The sequence below is a fragment of the Paralichthys olivaceus genome, chromosome 8 (genome assembly GCF_024713975.1).
Source record: "Paralichthys olivaceus isolate ysfri-2021 chromosome 8, ASM2471397v2, whole genome shotgun sequence".
Taxonomy (NCBI): domain Eukaryota; kingdom Metazoa; phylum Chordata; class Actinopteri; order Pleuronectiformes; family Paralichthyidae; genus Paralichthys; species Paralichthys olivaceus.
The window spans coordinates 26,282,108-26,300,919 of NC_091100.1; the positions used below are offsets into that span (position 1 = coordinate 26,282,108).

At 37.5% G+C, this 18,812-nt stretch overlaps 1 protein-coding gene across 10 annotated transcripts in view; it reads left to right on the forward strand.

The window, feature by feature from the left end:
• tenm3 (teneurin transmembrane protein 3) overlaps positions 1-18,812 on the forward strand; it is a 500,548-nt gene that overhangs the window by 350,343 nt on the left and 131,393 nt on the right. For all 10 annotated transcript variants that reach the window (XM_069529751.1, XM_069529750.1, XM_069529754.1 and 7 more), the window contains 4 exons: positions 260-382; positions 1,497-1,617; positions 2,298-2,368; positions 4,953-5,240. In XM_069529751.1, the coding sequence (XP_069385852.1) occupies positions 280-382; positions 1,497-1,617; positions 2,298-2,368; positions 4,953-5,240 (583 nt within the window). In that variant the 5' untranslated portion in view covers positions 260-279. The remainder of the gene's footprint in view (positions 1-259; positions 383-1,496; positions 1,618-2,297; positions 2,369-4,952; positions 5,241-18,812) is intronic.

The following is an 18,812-nucleotide window of genomic DNA, read 5'->3' on the forward strand; positions in this document are numbered from 1 at the left end:
ACACACATTCATACAATGCATCTTTGTGCAGCAAAGACATAGCAAGGACACTTCGGCACACGGAATGGGTAAGACGGGAATCCAACCGCCGACTGATTAGTAAAGCAACCGCTCTAACCCCTGCCACTGCCGCCCTAATGAGTCATTGTGTTGGCAGTCCAACAGCCCCTCACTCTTTCTATCTGAGTTTCTCTGGCTTCATCCTTTATCTTCTTCTGTCTTTGTTCCTCTCTGTGTGTATGTCTTTCCACCTATGCAGCTGTACAGCAGCATGCCTTTATGTTTGCCTCCAGCACAAGCAGAAGCATTATGGAAGTGAAAGAGCGACGTCCATACTGCTCACTCACCAAGAGCCGCAGAGACAAAGAGGGACCATACACTGGTGAGACTGTTCAGATTGCTTACTGATTCTTATTCAATTATTTGTTGACTTGTTTTTCTTTCTCTGTGTGTTTAGTCAGCCATTAAATGTCAGAGATCATTTCCCTTAGGGAATAACACATTGTAGAAGACAATTTAAAGTTCACCATCTTCTATTTACTGCTGCTATGAACACTGCAAGAGCAGGAAGTATGTATAGAAGTGCGTCATTGTCATATACCAAGAGGTGGACTGAGCTGATATTATACTGAGGGGAAAGTCCTTAAATTTGGAAAATGTAGGTTCTGATGAAGAACTTTGGTTCATACAACAGTGTATTAAAACCAACATTTCAAATTAAAAATGAATAACATATATTCAAAATATTAAATAAAAATAAACTGTCTATTAAAAAAATATTTCTGGAATTCATTTGAATAAAACATTTTATTTCATTTTTCACTTGTCTTGATTTTTGCATTCACAGTAGTGTAGACGTGGGAAACATCAATTCTTAAAAGATGGCTCTGGTGTAATTGATCGTGCTTATACTATAGTTGGTGCCAAGTGCTGTCCAAAACAGCTGGATAAATACAACTCAGTCACTGCTGTCAGTTTGCCAATCTCTTCAATAAGGTCTATGAAAAGTGTACACTCAAACTTTTTGCAGTATGATCCCAGGAGGCAACATGATCGAGGAACTTCCCCAGCTTTTTGTCTTGGTCTGTCACTCAGGAATCCACACTCCTCTCAGTTGATGCCACGCACTCCACACCAGAGCCAGACCTCAAAAAATACAATGCCAAAGTAAAAGCCTGGATTTGGCTCAAAATACCTCCCCCAGTTTGTCATCAGACAAACCATCCTAGAAGTAGCAGAGGGTCATGACCACTAGCAACAAGGAGAATCAATGTCAAGGATTCTTCCAAGCAAGGAGAATCAATGTCCTAGCATAAATAGCCCATTGAGGCAAAAATGTTTTAATTTTCCCAAAATGTCCTCAAATAGAGTCCATGCTCCTGATTAAGATTTCAGTTCAAGTACATACACACACACTAGTAGTAGTATTAGGATTACCTCATTTTAAATTGAAAATTCATCATACTTGAGTGCTTGTGAATGTCCCTCTGTACTAGGTTCATCAGGGGACAGTGAAGACTGTACCATTGGCTCTCAGGGACTACGAGTCCCTACTCAGAAGTCCTACTCCTCCAGTGAAACACTCAAGGCCTTTGACCAACACCAAGACCAGACCAGGTAAGAACTGCGATTACACACAAAAGGATGTCTACTATCTTGCACTGATCAGAAGTAGCACTCAGAACTTTGTTATTTTATCTTGCACAATGACAATGAAAGCTTTCATTCATTCATAATCCAATGGATATCGTTAGACCTGTATTGTGGATAGTGGATTGTGGATCAAGCATCACAACATATATTTAAATGACCTTTTCTAACGTATAGTTTTTGCTCATCTGGAATGGTTAGAGTAATTACTTTTTTCTAAATTCTGATATGTGCTCAGTAATGTCTACTTCTTTAAGCTGTTGTTTCTGGTTTGTTTGAACTAACATAGCACTTCCTGATTATACCAATGGCTCTGTCTGTTTTGATTATTCAGTAGGCTAGTTGGCTGAGATACAATTGAGATTAAAATGTATTCCACTCTTTTATGTATATTTGGTTGAGAATAGCAATGTACTGTGTGAGGTGCAGCACCTGTTGAATGGATATAGACTTAATCTTCACCTTTTACTTGAAATATATTTAAATGTGAAATATGTATTTCTAACTTGAAAGCCACCTTAGCTCTGCTACAATAAACATTCATTTTTCAAATGTTTTACAAGAATCCTTAGCTCTTCAGTCAAAGTCAGCGGCTGTTCTTTATTATAGTAACACAACTGACAAATTCTGTTGCTGGTTGCTGATAGGTTACTGTACGGGACAACCAAGGGACACAAAGAAATGGTTCACCGTGAACAGGATGATTATAACAGACAAGGTGAGTCCATTCACAGACACACTCTTTTCTTTCTTTGGTTATCTGTGCAGACTTATAGCAGTTGGCCTCACCTGTTGAAGTAAGTGGGTTACATGTTTTTGCCTTGCCATCGACTCCTTGAAATGTCATATTAATTACAAAATTCCTCTCATGGGTTCTTTTTAAATGTATGAATACCATGACATTGACCCATATTTATATGTCCTACCATATAAATCTTGACTTAGCATATCCAATATCCAAACTATGTGTAGTTAAAACTGGCTTAACACAGGAATGGTCCACAGGAGCATGTTAAACCGATATATATTATTAAATATGTTTGATGGAGGCTTTAATGAGCTATTGAAAGTGACACATCTGCACATTAAAAGAAAAATACTTAACCAGAGATAGCATCCATTGTTCTCTAGCTCCAATTAACACAGAGTCAATATTTGAGGATTGAAAAAAAAATCATAATTACTCAGTCATCTTATCACCTTCGTTTTCATTGCTGGCCTAATTGGAGCTCATTTAAAATTAATATAACTTTTAATTGAACGGCAGCATTCGCTATCTCTTGTTGTGCCATTAATTACAGAAAGCTTTTATAATTTCCCTTTTCATTTGCTAATTGAAGATGAAGAGGCACAAACTCAGATTATACAGATACTTTGTTTGTCTTCTTTTCATTTATATTTTAGAGGATTGTCACCATTTCCAACTGATATGAAATAGGTACTCTTGATGATTTATTAAATTTCATTTAAAAGGAAATCCGTCAATGTAATCTACTCATTAAATACTTTCCCCGGTCTTCATTCTTTATAATATTGCTGGCAAATGGAAATAAACAACAGCCCATTTTAAATGAATGAGACTTGAACTGGTAAAATCATAGTTGTAGACTTGCGTGGTGAAATTACAGACAAATTGGATTATCTGAGCTGCAGAGTGAACTTAGAAACTTTACATTTATTATTCCTGGCTTAATAACAATGAAGATTTTGTAGTCAATGTTTTTTGTGAAATTAATATGAATTATCTTTATTATTGTTCTTGCGTGACATAAGTTTGAATGATTAAAAATTAAAAGTGTTGTAATTCAGCTCGATATAAAGCATTGCTGCAAAAAACTGTTGTACATAATAACAATGATAATAATAATAAAATATGTACAGATTCATGATAATAAAGATGAACATCAACATAATGTGAGTTTCCCTACCAGCTCAGATTATCTCTCTATTCCTCTTCTCCAGTAACGATTGAAGTGTTTTTTAAGGAATCAAGTCAATTAAATAAAATTGTACTTGTACATAATCAAATAATAAAATACATTTTCTTAATACCCAGTGAAAACTGAGGGGTCCCCCCAACCTCCTGCTCCAGTGTAATGCTGGGTCTGACATGCATGATCGGACCTCCCCCCAATAAATAAATAAATAGATAACATAATTACATCATAAGTGATGATTATATTGTGATTATTTTGACGCTCTCATCATGAATGCACTAAGGCTTATGTGGTTATTTAAACATTGATCCTTATAAAACCTGCTGAATTCATTTGAATGTGTTGATGGATAAATGAGGCGTCGCTTCTTCTGCAACACTGAAGTTAAAACACATATATTTAGCTGTGTGTGTGTGTGTGTGTGTGTGTGTGTCTGCCCATCTCTGTCACTCTTGAAACAAAAGTCACAGTTATAAGATTAATTTACAACATTTTTTAAAATATTTTTTCCAGACACCAAGTGTCAATCAGACCCCCTGTATTTCACACCCAGGGAGTTTGTCACATATACATGTACAGTAATATTTACCATTAGTTTGAAGTGAAACATATTCACTAGTATGTATAATATTTAGGGCTGTCAAATGATTAACATTTTAATCAGATTAATCACAGGGTAGCTGTGGATCAATAACGATTAATCACCATTTGTAAATATGATGATGAAATCCCATTTTTCTCTGTATGTTGTTGTGGGAACGAAGAGATAAATGACAGAAGGTGCATATATACATTTAACATTTGTTTTTTTTTATTGATGACAAGTCCAAATGATGGTGTTATTAAGATTGAAAAATCTAATTTAATCAAACTAAAACATACCACACCATAGTTCAATTTGGCTGTCTGTTTGCTATGCCTCTGAACAAATATAGGATAAATTATCAAACCAATCAAACGTTGTCATGGGCTCCTGAATGAGCAGCATTGTTGTGTCACTTCATACTGAAAAAGAATGAGTTCAAAGTTCAGTTCATGCAGATGAAAGTGAGCTAGTTCACGTTCATAGTTAATTTTTCATTGGGATGATGTAGATGACAAATGTACGATCATGTGTTCAGTTATTAATCGATGGTGTCGGATCATGAATCTGTGTCGCTCCGCTCACTTTAACACTGAGTCCTGCTGCTCACGTCACGTCTCGTGTTGCACTGATCACAAAATGTTGACGAGTCATTTATCACGTTTATTCCACAAATGAATCATCCTGCATTAATGCGTTAATTTTAACAGCCCTAATAATATTATAATGAAACATTTAAATTTCAAATGAATTCCAGGCTGTCTAACATTTTTATGTTTCAGGTCAGCATTTCAGTCTTCGTCAGCTGGGAATCTGTGAGCCACCATCACGTCGTGGCCTGGCGTTCTGCTCTGACATGGGCCTGCCTCACCGCGGGTTCTCAGTTGGCACAACCCCGGACTTAGACACTGATAGTCAGGCCGTGATGTCACCAGAGCGCGCCATGCGGCTTTGGGGCCGCGGCGGTCTGGGTAAATCATCCGGGAGGAGTTCCTGCCTGTCCAGCCGTTCCAACTCAGTGCTGACTCTTACTGACACCGAGCATGAGAACAAGTCAGACAGCGACAATGGTAGGGAATCAACCTTTTCTCCCTGTTTTGTTTTTTCCATATGCTCAAATCCTCACCCGATAGATTTTTGTACTTTTGGTATTTCTTAAATCTCAAGGCTTTGATTGGGATTAAATTGTAGTCTGTGGTTGACTGGAAAACCTCCTCTAGGGTTAATCAATTTCTACTTTTCAGTCTTGATTGTGGTCCTTTGGAAGTATGCATAGGAAGCTTGTTTCCATAGGATAGGTTCAATGTCCTGACAACTCTAATGTTCACCACCAGCATGTCTAAATGTCTCCAGTTATTGGGACATTCCTTTATTTATTCCACACACTCGTAGTGGATGCCTCCGGTCACTCTAATGCCCTGTCTTAACACTTACAGGATACAGCAAGTTTCAAGAAAAAAATGTTTGGTCTGGAATCTGTTTTGGTCAAGTCAAGTCAAGTCAAGTCAGCTTTATTATCAATAATGCCATATGTGCAGGACATACAGAGAATTGAAATAGCGTTTCCCTCTTATCCCTGGTGCAAACAGCATTAAACATGAAATATAAAATATCAAAAATATAAGTAATTAAAAGATCAAAACAGGCAGTGGCAAATCTAGACATGTATAAATATGGCAGATATGGCGGGATGAACAGAATTAGCAGTATAAATATAAGCAGAGTTATCAATGGAATATAAATATAAATATGGCAATATGGCAGTATTAACACAATTACAGTATAAATATAAATTTGGCAGATAAAAACAGGATTAAGAGTATAGGCAGTGAAGTCTATCAAAAAATAAGATGTATAGGCCTACAGTGCAAACAGTGTTGTAAACAGTTGGTGTACAGCAGTCGACTGTACACAGTGCAATTGGTTTGTAGAGTTTATTTATATATATTTTTGTTTGGTTTTGTTTTTTGAGTTTATAAAAGTGGCTGGTGCTCACATTCAATTTTTTATCAATTGAATACTGAAAATGAAATTTGTTGTTTTGATCTTATGCTCTAGAAGGAGTATTGGACAAGATTCCTTGCATCCTGTTATTTATTTAATCAGAGAATTTAACCTTCTCTGTGGTTAAATCAGAATGTGGCTCTGCTGGTTGTGGTTTATGTGTGAGAGAAAAAAGGGATAAGGTGTGCTCACCTTTTTTGTTCTGCCAATTTCTCTCATCTGGAGAATCCCATTGTGTTCTGTCAAGGAGGTAACATTTGAACAATTACACAAATCTTATTTCCTATATTTTTACCTATGTTCAATGGAAGATTTTTTTGGTCTGAGACAATTTAATTCCATTAATTAAAGGCTAAATAAAATAATAAAGTACGATTGGAATATTTTTGGATGCTCAACTCTGCGGTAGATGTAATATATTTATTTTTTCGTTGACTAAATACAATTAGATAAAGTAATAAGCAACGGCATTTCTTCTAGTTTGGTAATATTAATGTGATTGTGTGTCTGAAAACATTAAAATGTTATGTTGCTGAATTAAGCATTTTGAAATTGAAGCATCCGTTCAAATAAATGAAACAGTCACAATGAAAGAAGGAAAAAAAACTTGGATAAGGGTGAAACAGGGATCTCTCAGAGTGGTAATCTCACTGTAATTGTAAACCTCCACTGTCTCTCTGGTTTTGAGGGGAGGAGGCAGTACATGGGGTCAAAGGGGGGGAGGACTGCTGAACACAAAAAGTCCTGAGTATTACTGTAATTCAATGTGTCTTGATATGTATCATTGGTATGTTTGAATCATCCTCAACCTAGTTTTCTCTAACAGGGGTAAATTATATTGTTCATAAAGGACTTTATTATTACACACAAATACAGTCTCACACACATACAAACACAAACAAATACATAATGAGCTACACAAATTCACACAATGGGAGATGTAATGTTGCAATTAACAGTGAGATAAAGTGCTGAGTCATTGTGTTTGTAATATTAAGTTTGATAATGTTTTTATTAAATAGCATTATGCTGTCGACATTAATGCTTTGGAGGTTTCACCCATTTCTAAAAGTGAGTCGTCGTCAAGTTTTCAGAGGCTAATTGACTCTATATAATGCCATGTGTGTGTGTGTGTGTGTGTGTGTGTGTGTGTGTGTTCGCGTGCGTGCGTGTGTGTGCGTGTGTGTGTGGCTATGGACTTGAGCTTGTTGGTTTTGAACATTTTAATATAGGAAAGGTAGACAGGGAAAACAGAGATTTTAATCAAAACTGGACAGACATATTCGTTTTTCCCAGGGGAGGTTCCAATGTCTTATATGTTCTGAGACCATGGTGATTGTTAAAAGTAGCACTGCAGAACAAAACTTGACCATTCCAGCTCCGCTTCGGAATCCTTACACAACAAGCCAGAGCATTGGGGTGGGATATATGAGGAAAAGAAGCGAGGAGAATAGCAGGTACTGCTTTTAGGATGTGAGGAAAATGAGAAACCTAATTTACACTATTTATAAAACTTCCCTGTAAAATTAAGCACTTTTTTAAGATGTGCATTTAAAGAATACTTTCTATAATCTTTATGTATTTTATTTTTACTTAACGTTAGAAAATAATTTTTATTTACTTGTGTGGGAATAAAAAGATATTGTTAAAATAGTTCTGCTTTATGCTTCTGAATCGACAGTCAGTCATACTGACATGGATACATCTACTATTTACATATATATTGTACTGAATCATAACACTATAGACATTATGGTCTTCTGGACCTTTGCTTGCAGACATGCTCTCTATCTGGACATCTGAATTTTAAACTAATACCCCTGCATTAGGGTACATGAGTAAATTGCTGTGGTGAAAACACCTAGAAACAGTATAGTAATGCTGCAGTCAATACAAGTGGTTACTGATATATCAGAATAGTGAATATGTCTCTATATATTTGCATCTTATCAAACACCTAAATTAAAAACAGGTCCACATTATGTTAATAGAAAATACAATGTTGTTATAATCATGTTTCCTATGATCAGATGTATATAAATGCCATTTGTCAAAGACAGGATTGCAAATGGAGCTTACAGTGATGTTATTGTGCTTTAAACAGCAGACAATTGGTTAACTCCACTGAGGCACCTATTGTTGCTCAGTATCTTGATACTGATCGTGGTTCACAGCAGACTGTGTGTGTGTGCGTTCGTGCGTGTGTGTATTGCTTGTATACGTGTGTCTAAGTGTGTACAGCAACGAAAAAGTATGTGATTCTATCACCAGCTTTGTTCAAGAGGAAGGGAGAGTACAAATATATATATCACTGGTGGAGAGTAAAATGGGGGAGCGGAAGAGGAGGACATTTTTTTATCTTAAAGAGAAGCAGGGAAAGTTGAGAATAAAGGCAAAACTGGGGAAGGGAGAATCCTCTGCATTGTTTGTTCTCCCAAGAGGAAATATTAGACCAGAGATGTCTGGCTAGCTCCCCAATGGACACATACACACACACACACACATACTGGCAAACATAAACTCTTTTGTGGCATCCGGGTCCATGGGTGCCCAGCTGCTGCTTGCCTGGTTACTTGATATTGGCGACCTCAACTACAGAGACAGAAAACAGAAGATATATTTACTTCTTCTCTAGCCAACGCACTGTTGCAGGTGTGACTATATCTTTGAAAAAGTCCTCTGGTGTACATAAGGTGAGGCCTTTTAAATAAATACTAATTATAAAACCCTTCAAATCTCTGTAATAAGAAGAAAGCTGAAACAAAGGTGTACTACATTAAAAATATATTGTGGAGATACAGCTTATGTGTGTATTTACTGTGTATAGCACTTGTCTAGTCTTGATGACCATGCAGAGTGCTTTACAGTTTTACATTCATCCACAAACACACACATTCATACAGTGCTTCTTTGTGCAGCACTTTCTCTATCATTTGTCACTCACACACTTCTGGCACAGACATCAGGGGCAATTTGTGTCAGTGTCTATCCCAGGGACAGCACAGCACACGGACTGAGGGAAACTAGGATTAAATTCAATTCAGTTTTCTTTGTATAGCGCCAAATTAAAATATAGGTTATCTCCAGGCACTTTAGGTTGAAGGTCAAGACCTTAAAGATTATAGAGAAACCCAACAGTTCCCACAATGAGCAGCACTTTGGCGACTGTGGAGGAAAAACTCCCTCATTCACAGAGAGAAACCTCTAGAACCAGACTCAATGTGGGCGGTCATCTGCCTCGACCGGTTGGGGTGAGCAGAGAAAAAAGGGGAGGAGAGGGTAGATGGGTGGAAAAGAGGGGAGAGACAAGAGAGAGATAGTGGGGAGGGGGAGGAGGGGGAGAGAGAGAGGTGAGAGAGACCGGGAAACCCTCGAGCTGTCTACCTTCTGGTTGGTGGACGGCTCGCTCTACCTCCTGAGCCCCAGCAGCCCCCTTAAGTTATATTTGCTGACCTCTGCTGTCTAAACACTGTGAAGTTAAATTAGGTCTCTGCAAGTGTGTGTTGTGCGTTAATGGCATACGAAGACAGCAATGCACAAGAGATAAAGTGTGGGAGGGAGAAAGACATGATGTGATGGAAATGTAAAAAAGACCAACAAAGGAGAGTGAATCACAGAGATGGAGACAGATAGAAAGATAGAGAAGAGGTGTGTATTTTGTCCTGCTAACCGGATTACTTCACTATATGTCAACAGAACACTTAATCCATTTGGCTGCACTAAGCTACACACACACAAACACTCTCTCTCTCTCTCACACACACACACACACACACACACACAGCTATATTTGTTAGGACATTATAGTTAGGACATTTTGCTTCATTGGTCTCGGTGTGTAACAAAGTCCAAGTTCAATCTTAAAGCCCTCACAGGTTACCTTTTCAGTTTTGTTGATTTTGGCGCCCCTGTGGACAAAAGCGGTAGTGTTTCCAAACCTCGGTCTGGCCGGCAAGTGCATTTGTTTTGAAAGGTGTGAAAAAGCGACACAGCTTTTGGAAGGAAGCTTAGTGCCGAAGGTCATACATCTTTTTGTTGCTGTATGATTGATAACTTATAACAACGTTCTACATTTGTTTTAGCTGTTCATACACTAACCCTAACCCTGCCATAAATCGCCTTATCTGACCCGAGCACAGACATTCAGAATGGTTTTATGTCCTTTATGGAGTAGGTGTGAGGCAAGATGTATGTGAAGGAAGAGTAATGGGAAAGACAGACATTAGTAAGTTGAGTCGATTTAGTAAATCCACATTATTTTCGAAAAATGATCCCCATACTTTGTTAGTTCCTACAGTTTTTTCATAACATAAATAAAAAATAAATATCTAAGCTTGAAGACATGAGATTAAAACATGTTAGCTTTTCTAGTCAAACAATACTGAACACCATCATCCTGACATATCTTGATACATCTTTCAGTGAGGGTGTCTATGCAAAAGAAGCAATAAATGAATCAAAATTAAAAACTGGCCCTCCTGTGCTATTGCCTTATGGAAATCCACTGCCACCTGTCAGCTGCAGACCTTACAGTGTGTCAGCCAGAGGGTGGGATGTGTCAACTGAGAGGGTCTCCAGTGACACAGCCACAAACAGGAAGGCAGACAGATGGAGACGGACAGTGATGGATGGATCTTTTCACACCATGATTTCTCCCAGTGTTTCAGTAAAATTTTCTGATGGTACTTTTTTGAAAGGGATGCAATCGATGGTGTGATACAAACAGAACAACACCAAACTAGACCTGGATACTGTAAATATCCTGTTGTCATTTTACATTTACTATTGATAATTTTTGTCACACTGAATTACAAACTTCAGTATAAGGATTTTTTGGGGAGAATAACTCAGTCGCAGTGTTCCTCACTATGTGTGTGACTGTGTCTACCCCTACTCATTCTACATTACATTGCCATACCCATAAATAATGTTATAGATGGGCCTGCACAAAAGATGGTGGTCCATCTTTTTGCAAAAAAAAACAACTTATAAAAACGTAAAATGAAAGTGGAAAAAAGGGCAAAACTTATTTTACTTAGCAACACTCTGCATGACAAAGACAATGACAGCAAAACACTGCCTAAACACCCTATTTTGGGTTTAACCCCCACAAGTAGATGACATCAAAAGACATAGTACCCCAAAGATTAAAAACTTTATCTCAGGAACGGTGCGTGCTAGAGACTTACTTATTTTGCTCAGAACGTTAGCATTGTGCCATTTCAATAAGGGCTTTGCATTGATCATATCCCTTTCAGAACATTTTTTAATCCAGCCTTGAACTTTACTGTCTTTTTGGAGACATAAATCCATAATGAGAAATTCCAACACTGGATGTTTTCTGTGAATATGTATCCATTGCTCTGAGTTTAAAACAGTTATTGTTGTTAGCGTGGTTGTTCCTGACTTGCCGACCAATCAGAGGCTGTGTTTCTGACTGGGCATGTGCATAGTAGATCTGATCTCAAACACATAGTTCAATTGAATGACATGAGATTGAGTCTTTCCTGGTATCTATAGATGTAGTAATAGAACTAGTGTGGTGTGGCCGTCTGTCTCATTTCAGACAGGAACTGCTCAGGGGCATGGCACAACTGTTCAATAAAAATAAAAACAGAAGGTCACATCTTTAAAAACGTGGATAGTTTTTGATATGTGTTGGTTAGAATGTTCTTTTTTGTCTCCTGATTACCCAGACTTGGGGAAACAATTTTCAAAAGACGAAAACCTTGTTCATTATTGTTCTCTGTGTTATTTGAGTACATTTCTGTTAAATTTAATTTCCATTCTTTTTTGGGGGTGTGTGTCTGTATGATCATATAACTATTTATATATTCATAGGACATCACTGCATTATACATAATCTGACAGCCCTGGCTGTTTTAAAATTATCCATCCAGACACCAACAAGAGTGGGGTTTATCTTGATGCTGCTTATGGTCAGTCTGACTCATAGGGTTGACTTTGATGTTCAAGATGCTTCCTACAGCTTATTTCAATGGTTCTGTTTTATTTAGAAGAAAAATAAAAAATATACTACAAGTCACTTATTTCCTTTCTCATATATTTTAAGTAACACAATGTATTTTGATCAAAGTTGGCTGGGTGGGCCAGAATCTTTCTTTCACCTCTTTTAATTTCACTATTTTCCCTTATATGTGAACGTGTTATGTTATGTTAAATGATATAATCAAGACATCACTGAACATAATTGGCAGGATATTTAGAAATCATCTTAGCTATTAAAAGGGATGGACAAAGGCCACAGCCGAAGTGCTCTGTGAGGCTGTAGAAGTGGCATGACTCTAACTACAGTGTAGTAATGACATATTCTTGTTCTTTATGGTTTATTGCATTCAAAATGGTCATACAGACTCACTGAGCTGAACTTGTATCCAAACCAAGATTATCAGCTATTATCTTTCACTCAGGATAATGCTAATACCTAAACTGTAAAATTAAAGTGTTGCCTATGCGTTCCTACAGCTATACCATGTAAAACCAAATAAACTGCTTATTTCCCTGACTTATTGATAAGAAAATTCTCTAAAACATCTAAGTATTTTTTTCTTATATTATGTTGACGAATTCTCACTCTGTCCCTTTCAGCAGTGTAGAGTCACATCATTGAGTAGAAAAATCTAATCATGTGACCAGAGGAGATGATGAAGGAGGATGAGAATTTGATGTTGTGGTACGATAATAGGTTATGGAAGTTTTGAAGGTCCAACAGTTCATTGATGTGTTAGAGCGAGAGAGAGAGAGAGAGTGATAGCAGTACACACATCATGCAGGCTGCCTGCAGGGAAAAATAATATTACAGATTTCAGTAAGCGCTCTAAAGACACTGAGCCAGCTCACATCTTTTCCTCAGAGTGGGTAACACCAGTTTGTCATGCGTTTCTTACTGTGACATCCTTATTAACAAAGTAATCTTTTCAATAGGAGAGGCAGGGACTTCTTCTGTTAAGCAAAAGTGCTGACTTCTCATCCATAAATGCCTGAGATGCATATAAAGGATTTTAATTGTTTAGCTAATATATTTTGTCATGTAGTATTATCTAAATTACTATATTACAATTACCTGTAACTTTAGGCTATATATTACATATTTTATGATTAATGTTTTTCTAAAATGTTTTTATATGTGATGGGTATGCACCACATAGAATTTTTTTTTTTACAGCATAAGTATATGCAATTATCATCAAACCCCTCACAAGACACTAGAACAGTTGAAGTGCCAAAGCCGCCAAAATCCAAGCTAAAACTTTCATGCAAAAACAAACTTTTTTTTACCTCTATTAAAATTCCCCGTGGCCTGGATGGAAAGAAAAAGCACCTTTTCAAGGAAAGAATACTTTCACAAAGGGTTAACTGAATACTTGAGTGAAGAGGGCTCCCAAAGCTGAATACGTTCTCTCTGTGCCAGTGGACAGGTCAGGTGAAAAACTGGAAAAAGTTTTCCACCCATAACTCCAGTGTTCAGTAGCTTCACAGTAAGCCAGCCCTGCACACACACTCACACACAGCCCTGGTGCCAGTCATATTCAATACAAATTTAGTGCTGACCAGAGAAATCAATGAATAACAGACTAACTGACTAGATGGTTTAACTTTGGCGCCACTAATGAAGACACTTCATTCCATCAAGTGCCTAGCGATAAATCATTAACCATACAGCATCACTCTCTGCGCCTCCTCCTTTCTTTTCTCTCTTCCTATCCTCCATTCTTCTCTTTCCACCTCTCCTTTCTATCTGTGAAAGAATACAATTCCTTCAGGGCCAGCCTGTGGCTGGTTCAGATGGGTTTTACTCACAGCACAGTGGAGACAGACATCACAACAACTCAACATTCAGAGTCAAGGTTTTATATTCTGAAAACAATGGGTTGTGAGCTGGGATAATTTAGGCACTGTGTGACAACAAAACATAAATACAGTTTACACAGACATTTGTGTCGGTAGGTTAGTTGGTAAATGTGTCCAATGTGATCGAATAAAAAACAGCACACTGATATACACTTGTCCTATGAGGATCTATAACTGATAAAACATTGAGAATTGTCAAAAACTGAAAGTGTTTCTATTCTAACCAGAGCAGCTTTTCTAGCCTTTATGGCACATTAAACTGCTCAAGACACTCACCAACTAACAGCATGTATTTTTTACATCTTAGCATGTCTAAAGGGGGACCGGGGACTCGAGCATTTCAGTGCCAGCAACTGCTCAATGTAATTGTTGTGCATATGACAATAAAACCCTTGAACCTTGAACCTCACATGGCGCCACCCACCTAAACAAGGAGGAGTGATTTACAGAATAGTACGAAAATGAACATAGCACGGCTTACTCAAAAAAAAGAAAAGTAGATTTAAAGGTTCAATGTGTAGAATTTAGTGGCATATGCAGGTGAAGTTGCTTGTTCACCTCCCCCTCCCCTTCCAGAGGAACAGAAAGGAAGAGAAAAGCAGGTGTTAAAACTGTTCATTTATTAAGATGTGTGTTTTTGTGTTGAGGCTCTGTATATGATTATTACCTTGGTCAATGAGTTTATGGTTTTTTCTTCTGCATTTGTTTGTAACAAGGATTACGCAAAAACTAGTAAACCGATTTCCATGAAATTGTATGGAGGGATAGGGCAATTTTGCAGTAGATCTGAATAAATGGGCAGATCCAGGAATTTTTATTCCTCTGTATTGAACATGGCGAGATGGGCCATTGTCCTTTGCAGACGTATGTGGTCTTCTAATTATTCAAGTATAGCTTATTGTTTTTATAATGTTAAACATATCAAAAACTGCAACTAATCTCTGTATAAATATATATCAATAAATTAGAAACGTATTAAAATACCAATAATTAGTATTATCAATTACACAAGGAACAAGTCTTCCATTCCTCTTGCCTTACCACACCTCCCCTCTTCTTCCTCTCTTGACCTGTGTTTCTCAGAATCCATTCAACTAGATCCATTACCAGAAGTGCAGAGGGAGAAGGAGTGAGTGAGGTATAGAGAGAGAGGAATAGAGAGAGGGAGATAGAGGAAGTGTTCAGCCTAAAATATTCGACAATAATGTCTCTGAGTTTCCCTGAGTCTTTTGATCTGATCCCTACAGATCACTTATCTTTTGAAAAACAGAAATAAAACAGATTTTTCTGTGTTTTGCCCAACTGCATCTCGCATATGCACAGAAGATATTTAACTTAGAATATCTGGAATTTTAATGGTGCCTGGTTTTTCAGGATTTTAATAAAACAATCCTAAGAAGGCATCCCACCCACCTCACATTAAAATATACAGTATCATACAGTTGTCAATCAATTAAATTTCATTTGTATAGATCATATTCACAAATCACAGGCTGTCTCATAGGGTTTAACAAGGTGGGACTTCATCCGTCCTTAACCTTCAGCAAGAGTAAGGAAACAGGGGAACGACAGAAGTGGAGAAGCAGAGCACATCAATAAGATAAAAATGTTGACAACATTCATGAGAAAAGACAGCATCTAACATAAATGAAGAGGTGTATCAATGGTCTAAGTATAAATATACATAAGAAAATGTCCAACAAAGATGCAGGGAGCTATCTAGTTATATTCATAATCAGCTGCCACCATGATCCAGGGTGAGGATCCACCACCAGAATCTATGATCAGCTGCCATGATCACAATCCGTGACACTTAAAGTATGCTAAATGTTTGCCTGGTCTGATGAATCTGGATTCTGCATGAGGCTGCAAAAATTAGGCTCAGAATTTGGTGTCAACAGCATGAGTCCAGACAGCTGGTGTGTGTGATGGTGTGGACAACGTTTCCAAGTCAGACTTTGGGCATCAACACCATCAATCATGTTCCAAGGCTAAAGTCCATTCGATATTTGTTGCTGATCATGACACAGAGGTTGTGTGTGGATGAGGGCTTAAAGAATAAATTCATAGAAACATCATTAGCACAATTTTTGTTATTTCAAGCTTCTTTTTTCTGGATTTTTTATTTTATTTTATGGATTTCCTTGGGCTATGTGTGTACTGTTAATGGGACATGAGCTATTTTAAGTTATCACCTAGGGCTCTATAACAGACTAAACAATTACAAAAGTTATTGAAAGAAAAATTTAATAAAACTTAATAAATAAATAAAAAACATGTGCAAACCTAGATGATTCTAAAACATGGGTCTTGTCTTTTTGTGATAGCATAACAACTGGTATTTGAATCGGAGGTGCAATTCTTTCATCATGTGAATATGCAGTACAGCTTGGAAATTTCTGATAAGTAAAAAGATGCACTGTTGGCTGTGCACATTAATGCGTACGAGTTTGTGTGTGGGTTGAGAGGGATTGGAAATATTCAAGGTGAGAAGTAAGATCGGCTTTCAAGCAGATCAGGTTCAGATTGGGTTTCATATCTGTCACATTGTAATAGGAGAATTGTTAGAGGACACACACACACACACACACACACACACACACACACACACACACACACACACACACACACACACGCAGTACATCTCCATAACATTTAGTGTTTGAAATTGTTTGTCTCTTTTATGTATACTATTCTATTCTCTTCATTTCTCAAAATTCAATTTTGTATTAATTTTATATGTATTTTATATGTTTTCGTTACATGCTTGTTCCATCTCTCTGTATCAAACACATGCATGTGTGCATGTACACACACACACACACAATCATTATTATGTTGAGATGTGTAATAGGTGGATCAATAGCCATGCTGGTCTTACAGGATCATTTGCACTCTGAAGCAAATGCTCTGACAGCCACTACATCATTAGGACATTGCCTCTCGCCTTGCTCCCTTTTACCTTCTCCTCTTCTCTCTCAGTCTAACACTGTCCTGTAAAAAACATGGTATGCAACCTTTTGTGGCCGGTGAGGTGGGGTATAGGGCAAGTCTGTATTTGCAGGAGGGTTTCTGAAGGATCGATGCTCCACTGGAAACAGGAGACAGCTGTATGATATTATATTGTTGTTTCCTTCTTTCACTATAGGTCTTCAACTTAAAGTGTGTGTATTGTTGTAATGATGACAGTAAAGTTCCTTTATCCTATTGGAAGTATTTATTTTTATTCCATATCAAGATCTTTCCTATGGGGTCAGATCAGTCTCAATATTCACAAATGTGCACAGAAGGATCACAAATACATTCCAATGCACACACAAATAGTTATCAATGTATATAAATGTAAAGAAAATCACCAATAAACTAATTTGGATGAATATATTTCTGCATTTGTGTGTGGATTTTTCTATTTGTTTGTGCATTGGAATGTATTTGTGTGTGGATTTGTATGCATTTGTGTGTGGATCACTCTCCATTTGTGTGGATCGCTCTACATTTGTGTGTGGATCACTCTCCATTTGTGTGGATTGCTCTCCATTTGTGTGGATCGCTCTACCTTTGTGTGGATCGCTCTACATTTGTGTGGATCGCTCTATATTTGTGTGTGGATCGCTCTCCATTTGTGTGGATCGCTCTATATTTGTGTGTGGATCGCTCTCCATTTGTGTGGATCGCTCTCCATTTGTGTGTATCACTCTACATTTGTGTGGATCGCTCTATATTTGTGTGTGGATCGCTCTCCATTTGTGTGGATCGCTCTCCATTTGTGTGTGGATTGTGTGGATCACTCTCAATTTGTGTGGATCACTCTACATTTGTGTGTGGATCGCTCTACATTTGTGTGGATCGATCTACATTTGTGTGTGGATCGATCTACATTTGTGTGTGGATCGCTCTCCATTTGTGTGTGGATCGCTCTACATTTGTGTGTATCACTCTACATTTGTGTGTGGATCGCTCTACATTTGTGTGTATCACTCTACATTTGTGTGTGGATCGCTCTACATTTGTGTACACAGTGCATACAAATCCACACGCTGAAACTTTTTTTGAATTTGTGAAATTTGTTTTACATTTATATACATAGATAACTATTTGTGTGTGCATCGGAATGCATATTTGTGAATCCTTCTTTGTGCATTTGTGAATATTGACAGTGATCTGACCCCATACATTTTCTTGTCACTCAAACAAATCATAACCATTTCACAAGCTCAACCATGTGCATGCTATTTTTATGCTCCTATGTGACATATTATTATTACGCAGGTCTGGTAATCATACTATTGGCACAATCCTAAAGGATGTATCCAGGGGTAGGGTGCAGGAGAAATTCTGAATGTTGATGGTTTCTAAAGACTTAACATGGAGAGGAGAGCATGGCTGTTCTTTGAAAGAACCTCTAGAATACTGTGTATTATGTGTCATTATAATGAATATAAACCCTGATGAGGTTGATCCTGTTAGTCATACTTTCCATCCTCTATACAATGGCCCTTTGATGTTAACTCTCATGTTTCTCTTCACGACTGCCCAACAATTTATAACAGAGAATTACATCATCATATCCTAATGTTTTTCCCCAAGGGAAAAGGAAGCCATGTGGTCATTGAGAGGATTGTACAGTGTGCGTCTCTGCATCTTCATTCCTTCCTTTTGTCGGCTTGCTCTTTCTACTGTTTACATCATTATGATCTTTTTTTTCCTTTAGTGACAGTTTTTTCACATTTTATTTTGTTTTATAATTGTATTTCTATTGCACACAA